The 13507-nt window shown below is 48.9% G+C and overlaps 1 protein-coding gene across 3 annotated transcripts in view; it reads left to right on the forward strand.

Moving 5' to 3' along the window:
• Positions 1-13507, forward strand: part of RNF216 (ring finger protein 216) — a 113666-nt gene that overhangs the window by 40736 nt on the left and 59423 nt on the right. For all 3 annotated transcript variants that reach the window (XM_043915363.1, XM_043915364.1, XM_043915365.1), the window contains 2 exons: positions 184-332; positions 809-887. In XM_043915363.1, the coding sequence (XP_043771298.1) occupies positions 184-332; positions 809-887 (228 nt within the window). The remainder of the gene's footprint in view (positions 1-183; positions 333-808; positions 888-13507) is intronic.

Consider the following 13507-nt stretch of genomic DNA (forward strand, 5'->3'; position numbering starts at 1 on the left):
GTGCTTTCTCAGAGAAGAAGGGACAGAAGAGGGGACCTTCACCGTCTCAGAGTCTGTGTTCTGAACCACTGTTTATTTTCTTTGCGTTGAAAGATGCATTTAACCACTGAAATTTTTTTGTGTGTGCTTCTGAAAAGTTGGGTTAAATTTTTCCCCCTTTTTCTCCTGGCGGTGTCATTCTAGTCAGAGCTCAGCTGCATGGAGGGCAGCTGCACATGCTCATTCCCAGCCAGTGAACTGGAGAAGGTGCTTCCCCAGACCATCCTGTGTAAATACTATGAGCGAAAAGCAGAGGAGGAAGTTGCAGCAGCCTACGCTGATGAGCTTGTCAGGTGAGTTCTCAGAGTCAGCTCGTTCCTCGTTAGGAAGACTGAGACTGCCTGGGCCCTTTCATTTTGACAGTGAAGTTCTATGGCAGAGCCCTAGCTGCAAATTTTCTGGCATTTCTTGCTTTGAAATAATAATTTTATTAATGGAAAGATCTGCAGTTCAGATTTTTACTTCCATTCCATGGCACCTCTTAATCATCTGGCTTCTAGGTGTAGTCCTTGTGCATTGAGTTAGAAGAGAGGTGACGTGTGTAGGGTTCCCAGAAAGGTATGTTTACTGAGTGGTTTGCACTGAGGCAGGACTCAGAATGGCACCTGCATTTCCTGGTGAGAGCCAGCAGAGAGAGCCTGAGTCTGTGTTTTAAAGAAAAGTGAGGAGTAAAAGAGAGGTGTGGCTGTCCAGCTGAAAACTCCGTCTTAGAATGAGCAGTCAGACTTCAGTGTTCTGAGTCTCCTTCCTTCTGCTGTTCTGATTGTAGGTGCCCCTCCTGCAGCTTTCCTGCTCTGTTGGACAGCGACGTGAAGAGGTTCAGTTGTCCCAATCCTCGCTGTCGAAAGGTAGGGAGGCAAATGCCTTTTCTAGACTCACATTTGAATTTGGTATTATGGGCTGCCTTAGTGGCACAGTCCCTGCTGGTCATCTGCATGCTGACCCCTGAGAAGGATTGGAGTGCTCTCCTTTGCATGAAAGCAGATGAATTTGCTCCCTTGTGAGGTGGTTGACTTTGTTTCAGAGATGGGGGCCACCTACAGAATTTAATCACAAAGCTCTGGATGCCTGGTTTATACCGTCTTCCTCAAGGGCAGATACTGTAGTGTAGAATGTGAAGGCTTTTGTGTTTTTCCACTGTGCCAGTATTTTTCTTGCTTGCTCTCTCCCCATCCTGTTGTGCTTAAATACTTCTTTTCACATGTGCGTTCACACACATCTTGCCACCTTCAAAGTCCACATGGTACTTCTTTGATTAACAGAACTGGGCACCATGGTGGCATCTCTGTCACATCTGGTAGACAACTTCCTCAGCTGTTCTCATATGGACTGCTCGTGTAGGGTGAGACCAAAGCTGTCCAAACACCTTGCTGCTGAAAGTCTTTCTTCTTTGACTCCTACTTCGTGAGCTGAGAGTGTCTTGAAATTTGTCAACCGTTTATATAAGCCATTTTAAAGTTTTTAAGGAATATAGTATTGGCATCTAGCTAGACAAGTATATTTTCAGCCATTTTCCTAAAATAGAATGAGCAGAGTTGAATGTTAAAATCTCCCCCACCCCCTGCCCTTTTGGAAAGTGAAGAAATGAAAGTGGATATTGGAAAAGGAAGGAGAAGCTAGACTGACAGACTAAAACCTTACTCATTTTGTTTTCAACATTAGTATTTCTGGGTGAAATCTGGGTATTTTCTTACAGTTGATGTATCCATTGAGTAATTTGTCCCCATCCCAGGCTGTAGTCTCTGGCATCTTGAAACTAAGAAAGCAGAGTAGCTGACTGTCCTGTGTGGCTCCAGTGTGTCCACCACTAGAATGCCTGGGAAGGTGGGGCCTGAACTAGGACACAGAGAGCAAGGAGGCAGCAGCCACAGGAAGGAAAGGGTGGGAGTGACGTGAAAGTGAAGATGTGGAATGTTCAGGGTCCAGAGAGCAGTCCCCTCCTGGACGCGACTGGTACGGGGAGTGTGACGAGAAAGGCTCAGGCCCACGAGCTGGGAGGGGCCGGGGCCGTGCATGCAGGCCTTCAGCACCATCCTGAGGCGGGGGCTGGGGCTGAAACAGCAGAGGTTGGTCTGGCTGTTGAGTGATCTAGGTGAAAGCTGCACATCATTGTCACCTGCCCTCCTCGGGAGTCTCCATGAATTGCTAAGCTTGAGCTAGAAATTATATTTCCTGATATGATGCCAAATTAGACTCTGCCAGTTAAAGTGCTTGTGTATGATTTGGAAGGCCAAAGACAGTTACAGGAAGGTGTCAAGGTATGTGGGAGTCTGAAACAGTGCCCCGTGAGTATCTGAGATATCCAGCCTGGATGTCAGCAGAAGCTTCCTTCAGGCTGTTAAGACCCTAGGCAGAAAAACGGAGTATTCTGCTTCCTCTCTGTGGGAGGAACATACACCCCCTGCCGAACTTGGAGAGGGCCGTGTAGCTTCTGTGGGCCAATGCAGTGTGAGTGTGGATGAGAGGTCACTTGCAGGAAGCGTGGTAAAACGTATGCTTAGAAGTGATGTCAGCAAGGTGATGGAATAGGTAGCCCTAAACTCTCCTCCCCCTACCCCCAGAAACACTGATTTAACAATACATGGACCGGACCCTTGTGAGAAATCTGAAAACCAGTTACACGGCTCCTGTACTCCAGACAGCGCAGTCAGCTGGTAGGATATTAGTGGAACTCACCCCAGAGTCCTTCCCCAGCACATGGGGCACACATGGAGGAAACGCCCAACTCCTCACATCCCCTTGGAGAGGTGACGAGCAGACTTGGGACACACATCTGACACTCAGACTTCTCAGAGAACTTCCCCAAGGGGCTGGCTTGTATCTTTCCTGAGTCTAAGGACGGCCAGGAGGGAGCACCAGTTTTCAGATCACCGAGGACAAAGGCAGTGGTTTGGACTAGCAAACGTTCACTCACCTTTGCCACTTTCCTTGGCTTAGTGTAGAGAGAGCAGGAGAAAACCCCAATTCCCAGCTTCTGCTTGGAAAAGGGAAGAGTTGGAACGTGCATCCAGTGTTTGTTTTTTGGGTTACTGCCCAGGGGACTGGTTTCTGTCTCACTTGATTCAGCCCTGACAGGGCCCTGCATACTCCAGATGCCTGGAGGCCTCTGGGAACAAAGAGCTGAGAGGCTTGCTGCTGTTCCCAAGGACTCGTAGTGTAGCAGAGAGAGGCCGTTACATCTCTGAGCTTTTGCCTTGAGGGGAAACGAAAAGTGGGACACACATACCCAGTGTTCCAGCTTTTGGGGAGTGGAGTGCTCTTTAAGGGGCTGGTTTCTCTCTTGCCCAACTCTGAGCACTGATGAGACCCACCGTACTCTCGATGCCCAAGGGTTGCTTGCTCAGTCACTTCAGTCATGTCTGAGTCTTTGTGACCCCATGGACCGCAAGCCCACCAGTCTCCTCTGTCCATGGGACTCTCCAGGCAAGAATACTGGGGAGGGTTGCCATGCCCTCTTCCAGGTGATGTTCCCGACCCAGGGATGGAACCTGCATCTCCTGCATCGCATGCAGGTCGTTTACCCACCACGCCACCTGGGAAGGTCACTTAAAGGTTACTGAGAACAAGAAAGAGCCGGGCGTCTTACAGCGGCTCCCGAGAACCTGCAGTACTGCAGACAGACACCAGAGGGAGCAAGAGACTGCAAACTCCCGAAAAAGAAAACCTCTCTAAATTGGAAATTTAGAGGCATAAGTCTAGAGAAGGTGCATCCAGAGAAGTTTGAGAGTCCTCCATAACCTATTGCCTGATTGATTGGTGAAGGCTTTTCCCTGTAAAAGGCCAGTCTAGAACAACCCTGGCAGTCCAGTGATTCGGAATCTGCTTGCCAGTGCAGGGGACACGGGTTCCCTGAATTTCAGTCACACAAAATGGAGAAGAAGTTCTAGAGATATGCCACACAGCAGTGCCCATGTAGTTAATGTACTGAACTGTACACTTAAAATGTGTTAATAAGGTAGTTGTCCAGTCACTAAGTTGTGGCTGACTCTTTGCAACCCCAGGGACTGCAGCACGCCAGGCTTCCTTGTCCTTCACGGTCTCCTGGAGTTTGCTCAAACTCATGTCCATTGAGTTGGTGATACCATCCAACCATCTCATCCTCTGTCGTCCCCTCCACTTGCCTTCAGTCTTTCAGTCTACCTTGAATAAGGTAGAATCCACGTTTGTTGTTTTTACCCCAATTTCAAAAGGAGAGAGAGCATATCTTTCACTGTCTTTTCCTTCTGCCAAGATAGACGTGTACAAATAAGTTTGTTTTGAGCTATTGAATTTTGAGTTTGTTCCAGCAGCAAACCTAGCACATTCTGACTGGTACAGATCATGAGAACCAGAACTAACAGTGGGAGTGGAGAAAAGGACAGACAGTAGAGAGAGAGGATTAGAAAGAGGTAGTTTGATAATGGGGGTGGGCAGAAACCTGGATGACTCATTTTTCTGGTTTGAACCTCTGAGTGGATGATGATACTGTTCACACAGAATTGGAAGTAGATTAGAAAAAGGTTCCAGGAGAGGCGATCAGCTCTGTTTTGGACATGTTGAGTTTTGAGACTGGAAGTATTCAGTAAGTGTCCTTTTCCCAGGGCCTGGCACACATCAGGTGCTCAGTATTTATTTGGAATGTGACTGTGGTCAGGAGCACAGGGGAGATCTAGGCTGTAGGAAGGTTTTGGAGTTAGGAGTAAGAAACATTGAAAGGAGGGAGTCCTGGGGGAAAACAGGATGGAATGTGGGAACTCAAGGGGGCTGGAGTGAGGCCCTGTAGGAGTGAGGTCACCGGAGGCAATTTATGGGTGAGTTTAGGGAAAGTATGACCTTAGGAGTCTTACTGTCTAAGTTGAAAATAACCTTTCCAGTGGTTCACAACTTTTGATATCCCTCAGTAGTGCTTTGCAGTGAAGAGACTGCATCGCACAGTCTGTCCATTGCAGTGTGCTGCAGGACTTGATCCTCACTTGCGCACAGGAGCGTTCGCGGTCTAGACTTGTGTTTGGCCCAGTGTGAGAAATGAAGGGAAAGCTCTCTCGAGGGACCTGAGGCAGCGACAGCCGGTTAACAGTTAATGCTTACCAAGAACTTGCCACCTATCCTTTGAAAAGAAGGGAGAACTTAAAAGTAAAATGTTGCTGTGTATGTGTGCATGCTCAGTTGTGTCCAACTCTTTGTGACCCCATGGAGTGTAGCCCGCCAGGCTCCTCTCTCCATGGGATTTCCCAGGCAAGAGTACTGGAATGGGTTGTCATTTCCTCCTCTAGGAGCCATGGAGAGATTCGCCACAAGGTGGCACTAACACTCCATGAGGAAAGGTTTTCTCTTGGGCATTTCAAAAGTGTGTGTGTCAGCGAAACAGTCTAGTCAGGAGAACTGACAGAATTCTTTCAGGTTTAGTACCAAAGCAGACCACTCTGCTCATTCAGAATTTAACATCAGAGGTGTCATTGCTGTTAGGGCAGATGCTGTTACCTTTTTCAGTTGTACCTGTTCTCCTGATGATGTACTTTCTCTTCAGCTAGATGGCTGAACCAGCCATTCATCCTTCAGGATTCCTCCTCTTCAAGAAATAAGCCACAGGCTAGTTTGGCCCTTTTGAGACTAAGGGCATCTGCTCCCCTATTGCAGTGTCACTGTCAGCAACCTGAACTCCAGTTAAATTTCCAGTAGCTTGTCACTCCGAGATGAGGCATTTATATGAATGCATTATCTGGAGGAGGGCGTGAATGCCTGGAATTACTCCCATGAGATCCCGGAAGAGTAAGACAGTGTGTCTTTGATGAAATGTGGAGAGTCTTTGTTTCATTGATGTGGTGGAATGCTTTTGTCAAGGCCCTCAGCATCCTGTATATTCTCAGATAAAGAATTCATCAGTTTGTTTTTAACATGCCGCTTTTAGGAGTGGATTGGATGTGTTTGAGCTGGGACTGCAGGGTATTAAATTAAGAAGAGATTTGAATGTGGTGCTTCTGGAATGTTTTTTAGGGTCAGAAATTTCCCTGTTGGGCCTCTTTCTACCTGTCTAGAATTGTGACTTTGCTCCATAAGCTCAGAGGTGTAAGAAGAGCTTTGCAGAAAGGTAGCCGGGGCCACAGGTAGAGGTTTAGGAGCACTCATGAAGCTGGTGCTGTTAGGGAGATGGCTGGGTGGTGAAACTTTAATCAGAATAACTGTGAAGACCCCTTTGCTTGATGTCTTTTAGTGGAACCCGAGAATGTGAACGGGGTTGTGTAACCTCTCATCTTTTCCCAGGATCACTTCCCCTTGTTTTTATGTATCTTTCTCACCTGCCAGCTTCTTCTCTGCTCATCTTTTTTCATGCTTTCCAGGCCCCGTCCTGTCCTTGGTAGCTTTCAGTGTTAACTGACTCGACAGCAGTAAAATGTCACCAAAGCTCACGTCTGCGGTGACCAGTGTGCTGCTGAAAAACGGGCATCTGCAGTTGCCGGCAGGAGCTCAGGGGCTGCGGGGGGGGGTGTAAACGAGCTGGGCCAGCTGGCGGTGCCGGGGCGGTCCGCTGCGGCAGTGGGCCGCTGGCACTCATTAAGAGCCTGGGCCAGCTGGCGGTGCCGGGGCAGTCCGCTGCGGCAGTGGGCCGCTGGCACTCATCAGCCACACTGTCATTTGGGGCCCAGCCAGTCAGCTGACTCCTGTGCTGAGCACAGGCCTTTACATTTGTCTAGACGTGAATGAAGCCTGATCCTCTTGTTCCCACTCTGAGGGAGGACCTTTATTCAGGGAGTAATGTTGAGAAGAACCAAATGTCTGGATAACAAAAGGATTTTTAAATCACCAGATGAGGGCTCATCTACTGGTGTGGAAGTCCACGCTGCATGATGCAAGTCCACAGGAGTGAGGTGGGGTGGGAACTCCTCCTCAGCCTTCAGCTGCCCCTGCTTCTCCCGAGGCATCACTTCCTTCAGAGCCCCGGGGGCTCTGGCTGAACCACTTAAGAGCTCAGGCTGCAGCGGTGTGCAGGTGTGACGGGAAGGCTTTGCGAGGCCCTAGGCTCCCATGGGTCCCAGAGTCATCCAAGGAAGTGTCCATCGAGGGAAAGTGGTGGTGCTGAGAACCCAAAGTGGGGCCACCCTGCCACCACACACAGCCCAGAGTGGATCCCAAAGGCCATCCCTGTGAGCCATCCCCTGCTGAGCGCTAAGCGGGGCTGGCGTTACAGCAGCGAGGTTTCAGGATTTAACTCTCTTTGTCTTAATATTTTTGTCAGCTTCCAGTTTTTAAAATTACGCACAGTGAATAGCATAGTGAGTCTGTTCATCATAGGCATCTCAAATCCACACACTTCTTTCCTTGACATCTTAGCACATTAAGCACTGTGTTTGAGAAGCTAGATCTTCCAGTTAGGGATGTGTATTTGTGTGTTTCCAGGAAGAATAAAGACAACGAAAAGCAAATATTGCTTTCCTCTTCCTTCTCTGCCTTCCCTAATAAAACTTAAATAAATACCATCTCTGCTGTTGTTTGCAATAGTTATTTTAAAAGGAGACAGATATGTACCCAAAATAGGGAAAGGTAAAAATATGCTTGCATTAAACTGAAATGCCAATATGAATAAAACATTTATTTTTGCTTCCCCTCAACTGTACAGAAATAGTTTTTATTCTTATATAGTCATACCTCATTTTATTACACTTCACAGATACTGCAGTTTTTTATTTTTTTTACAAATGGAAGTCTTCTGTCAGCCCTGCATTGAGCAAGTCTGTTGCTATTTTTCCAACAGCATTTGCTCACTTTGTGTCTCTGGCATATCTTGGTAATTCTTGCCTTATTTCAGACTTTATTATATTTGTTATGGTGATCTGTAATCAGTGATCTTTGATATTGCTCTCACACAAGGATTATGGACTCGCTGAAGGCTCAGGTGATGGTTACATTCGTTGGCAATAAAGTATTTTTTAATTAAGTCTGTATATAACCGTTAGATACAATGCCGTTGTATACATAGTACATTGTATAGTGTCAGCATAACTTTTACATTCACTGAGCAATCAAAGCAGTCAAATGACTCACTCTGCTGCGTATCTGCTTTTGTGGGCGTCTGGGACAGCACCTGCGAGGTATCCAAAGTTAGGGGACTGGTGAGCGGGGGCTAGCGCAGCCCCTCAGATCTCTCCCCTCGACACTCAGAAGTCAGCTGCTACCTTTCCAGCAGGTGGTGAAGTGCATTTCAGAGCCACGGTGGGCCAGACATGAGCTGTCATGGTAGACTTCGGGGCCTGAGGGCAGAGCAGCAGCCTGGGCCTTGGGTTTTTGCGGACTTTCCTCGCCCCCAGGAAATGGGCATCCCTCTGTCATGCCCTCAGAGAAGTGAAGCGCTTCTTAATGAAGCAGCTTTAAATGGTTAAGATGTTGCCACCTTCTAGGGGCAGATCACAGAACTTCCTGTTCAGTTCAGGATGAAGAGCCTTTACTCTCTCCTGGGTCAGCATTGCATGGGGCAAGTACTTTTTTTGCTGGGCTGTATTGGTAACTTATCTGTTTTGAGAGTTCTTTTTGAACACAGTCGCATGAGAAGTGTTCTTCAACGCCCCCGGCCCAGGGCCAGCCCTTTGCCGGGTGCCCTAGCTTTTGGTCCCGAGGCAGCTGAGCAGACAGTCTGGAGGAGTGGTCAACACGAGGCTTCTGCTCTTAAACCTCTCTTGCTTAATCCGAGCTGTTCCTCTTTTCGGCATCATGACCTGGGTAGATACGTCATCTCCTGAGCCACATTTCCTTTATCTGTCAAATGAGGACAGTTGCACCTGTTTGATGGAGCTTTTGTGAGTGGCTTGTCAGTTATATCTCTATATAAATCTATGCCGGGGGCTGGGGTGGGGAGTTGCCTTAAACGGGATAAAGTGATGGCACTGGCGGTCACTTGTCTCAGTCAGTAAAGCAGCCGCTGCCCTTCAGGGACGGCGGAGGCTGACGCCAAGTGTGTGCAGGTGCTCTGCAGGCCCGGGTGAGCAGAGGACCTCCCAGACAGGAAGGAGGCGCCTCCTCCCTGAGTTTTGTAGAATTTGCTACCACAGAATCACAGGGTTCCCCTAATGGGGACAGTTGTAAAGTCCTGTCAGAGGGCCAAAAGAGGACTCCGCACTTATCTCCGATAGCATCGCTGACTCCATGAACATGAATTTGAGCAAACTCCGGGAGATAGTGCAGGACGGAGAAGCCTGGTGGGCTGCAGGCCATGGGGTCGTGAAGAGTCAGACACAACATAGCAACTGAACACCACCACTTAATTTTTCAAATCATGTAGTCAAAAAATTTCATTTCTTAAAAAGAAAAATTCTTTTCTTACTAGCATGCCACAGAGGAGAGGAGATAGGTTTTTGAAGCTAGATTTTTTGCTGACCAGTCTGCTCTGTCAGAAATGACTGCTGTCACTTGAGCCCCCAGCGTTCAGGTTGAGAGGAGAGCCCCGTTCTGCCCTGGGGAGAGCTGTGCCTTAAAGCAGGCTGCTCGTGGGTTCACCCTCCGTGTCTCAGCCACTCCACTGCCAGGTCCCCTCCCTTCGGGTTTCTTGTTGATTTTTTGTTTATCCCTGTTCAGAAGGATTGGCATCCCAGGGAACGCTATTCAAAGAGATGAGTGTGGGAAAGGCCTGGAGACAAAATAGATAATACGTTTTGCTGGAGAACTCAGAGTCGGTCATAAAGGGAAAATGTTTAACAATCTGTGGCTCGTCTCCATGACCCGTTCGTTGGCCATTGTCCTCGCAGGAGGGCACTGCCCTTTGTGTCTCGGCCGTCACCCCAATGTGCAGTTCAGCGGGCAGGCCTGGAGGTGGGCGCTGCTCGCCTTGCCTTTTACTGTCCTTTAGCAGGAGGACACAGCTCCTTGTCTGTCTAGTGTTGTTTTGGTCTCTACTAAAATACACTGTGGTATTTAAAAAGATTCTGTGGATTGACAGGTCTGTTTGCGCTCTTCATTAAATAGAAACTCTGACCCTTTTTCGTCAAGAGTTTTCTGGCCACCATTGGCCATTGCTTATCAGACTCCTAACAGCCTACCACTGTTCACACACCGTCCAGGCATCAGAAGCTCTCAAGTGCCTCTTTAGCTGGAAACCACATTAGTTGTTTAGTGCTTTCAGACATTTTGCTAATATCATTTAATGCATTTTTCTATGCCTGTGCCCTCATCAAAGGAAAGATGCTTTTCGAGTCAGAGTCTTTAGAAATCTCATGTTTAAAAAAAAAAAAGGCCTCCTGTTAAAAATCCTTCCAAGAATTGATAATCTACAAAATATCTTTTTATAGAGTCATTTGCCTCCTTTTTGTCTTTACACTAATTGTGTGTCACTAGCTGTTAGGATCTTAATTTTAGTGATCCTCATCGTGATGTCCTTGAGGAGGGAGGAGGGTTGCATGTGTGTTGGAGTGCAAAGCGATAGTGTCCCCTCTTTGCATTCTCAGCACAGAGCACTGCAGGGCTTCCAGCCTTCCAGGTAGAAGAAAAATTGTTGCTATAGTAATAACACAAGCACGAAAACACGCTGTATCCTCCTGGGTGCCTGTGCCAGGGAGAAGGAATGTGGGCGAGGGGAGAGGCAGCAGAGAGCAACGTTCAGGCAGAGTCGGAATGGAGCTTGGGCTGAAGCTGCCTCTGGGTGGAATTTCATGTTTACTGTTGAATTCAAGGTCATTTTCTGATTGCTATGTGGTCGCTGAGAATGTAAATGGTCTTTTACTCCTCAGTGTCCTCCCTGACTTTGAGACAAACATACCCAGAATGAGAAGTGCCTCTCCCGTCCCCAGAGGCCAGGCGGGATCGACCACCCAGACCCACGTCACCCACTGCCCTTCGTCTCCAGTGTAACAGGCTAAGGAGCCAGCTCTGCCGTCTCTTTGGAAGCCTCATGGAAGCTGTGCTCTGCGTCTGTATTACATGCTAATGTCCCTTCAGAAGATGGACTGGGAATCACCTTGGTAACTCAGAGCGGTGCTGAGAAACCAAGGGCAGGCCGCCGAGGTCAGTGGGAGGAGCCCAGGGAAAAGCTGGTGCGCCGCCCTGCAGAGTCAGAGCCCGTCCTGTCAGGGCTTCTTGAGGCGAAAGTGGACTGTACGTCCATGGACTTCTCCAGGCCAGGATACTGGAGTGGGTAGCCTTTCCCTTCTCTAGGGGATCTTCCCAACCCAGGTATCGAACCCAAGTCTCCCAATTGCAGGCGAATTCTTTACCACCTGAGCCCGCAGGGAAGCCCCAGAAGCATCAGAATTGAGACCGTAGAAGTCCTGGTACCTACCAGTAGAGCTCCTGCTGGGTTTGAGGGGCCTTCTGCCCCTTGTCCCCTCAAAGTCATGTAGCCAGCAGGTGTCGACATCAGGAATCAAATCCGGGGTTTTCTTAGCATTATTTGTGTGTTTTTAGGTGTGGTTTTGGTATGATAGGTTGGTTTTTTAAGAGTCCTTGTCTTTTAGAGATACAAACTGAAATATTTACAAATGAAGTGATGTGTAGTCTCCGATTTGCTTTGAAAATGTACTGGAAGAGGGAGAATGGCAGAGCAGACAGAGTTTAGGGAAGCCAAGGTTGGCCATGAGCTAGTAGTTATAAACACGAGTGATGGATACAGGGGATTCATTATATTATTTATGTTTGTGTGTATTTCCGTTTTTTCATAACAAGGTAATTTGAAAAACAAATAGAAATCTAGATGGGTTTGAATTCTGTCTGTGCTCTGACCTACTTTGCTTTGCTGCTTTGAGGGCACCTCACTCTTGAAAACGGGTGAGACCCTTCACTGAAGTGTTCTATTTCATGGCGTAGTCACTGCCTTAAGAGATGAGGAAAATTTGTGACGTAACAGGACAATGTCAGCAGCTACTTGTGGGACGATTAACGGGCTCATGGAGTGAGGGCTGTGTGTGGGGTTTCTCTGTGGGTATGAGATTCTTCTGTACACGTGATGGAGACCTGATGTTTTCCAGCCTCCCTGGGAAAAGAGACTTGAGCTGCCCATCAGAAATCCAGAATGGATTGCTGGACCATCCCGTAACCGGTGAAATGGGCTCCAGGGCCTGGGCCTGGCGCAAAGCCGTGCCAGAGGCTCCAGCACAGCCCTCACCAGGTTCTCTTCCTCCGCGGCGCCGTGCAGCCTGCAGTCCAGCCTTGAGGCCAGGAGGCAGACCAGATGACCTTTTGAGTGTCCTTCCAGGCCAGAGGCTCTGATTTCTAGAATACTGAGGACTTTGAAACTGGCATTGACATTTGGTTTTCAAAGAGAAGTAGGCTAAGAGAATTTCTTAGATCAGATCCCTATAGCCCCATAAAAGCACTTTTCAGTTTTATTTCCCATCAGAAGCACGAATATGAAAAGCATTTTAAGTTTCAAAAGCTCCCTACGTCTGATAAGCTGATCCACATTTTAGCCCAAAGAGAGTGAAACAGATCACAGTTTTTTTCTCTTGTCTTTGACAACAGCTTGTCCTTTTGCCTTCCTCTCCCCTCTTCTGTCACATTTTGCTGCTAAAAACATCTGTTGCTCCCTGTCTTGTTACCACAGCCCTCTGGCCCCCTATTCCTATTCTCTCCGAGGCCAGCACCCGCTCTGACCTGACCTTATCTTTGCCGACTTGGGTCTTTTTTTTTCCAGGTGGCACCCTTGCCCCTAAAGCCTTCATTCCAGGGCCCTGCCTGCATGTGGGTCCTTCCCTCTCTTTCTCTGGACTCAGTCCTTCCTAAAAACTTTTGTCTGGTCACCATGCAGAAGCCCCCCACAGGGTCTTGCCCCTTATCATCCCTGACATTTTTTCCCTCTTCTCTGAACACGTTCATTAGCCACCCCCTCAGCCTAGACTTGTGGCAGGGTGGGTGGGACTCTGCCCTGTGGGGCTCTGGTCAGATCTGGTCATTCAGATACTGATTGAGTGCTGCCGGGGCTGAAGAAACACACTGGGGGCAGCCACAGCCCTCCTGAGCTCTGAGCAGGGGCAGCCAGCCCCGCGAGGACGGGAGCTGTGATGGTGGCTGCTCTCAGAGTCGGGAGAGCACATCATCAGGAAACACTTGTGCAGGAGCAGGGGACCGGGCCTCTGACGTGAGCGAAGCGGCGTGAGTGGTCAGCCAGCAGGCAGTGTGACGGAGCAGGAGGACGTGGACTAGGAAGGGAGGCAGACCCCAGATGGCGAGGGCTTCGCAGAGCAGAGTGAGGACAGTGGGTCTGATTCTGGGCACTCCAGGGAGCTGTTGACAGCCTGGATGTTAGGACAGCGATCACAATGCCAGAAGGGTGGGCCTTGAGCGCCGTGAAGGAGGGAGAGGGAGGTGGGGCGGGCTGAGGTACAGAGTGTCTGAGGTACAGAGTGTCAGGGGAGCTGGGCAGCCTTGTCACTGGTGTTATCGGAAAGGGGCGTTTCTGGTGACCTGCTGACCCAGACCCGGGTCACACCGCGCTCCCATGGCCCTCAGTCAGCAAGCCCTTCGGTCCTGAGGCCGGTTTGTTTACGCCGTGCCTCGAGCACTTGTGTGACTT

Source organism: Cervus elaphus, chromosome 10 (genome assembly GCF_910594005.1).
Source record: "Cervus elaphus chromosome 10, mCerEla1.1, whole genome shotgun sequence".
NCBI lineage: Eukaryota > Metazoa > Chordata > Mammalia > Artiodactyla > Cervidae > Cervus > Cervus elaphus.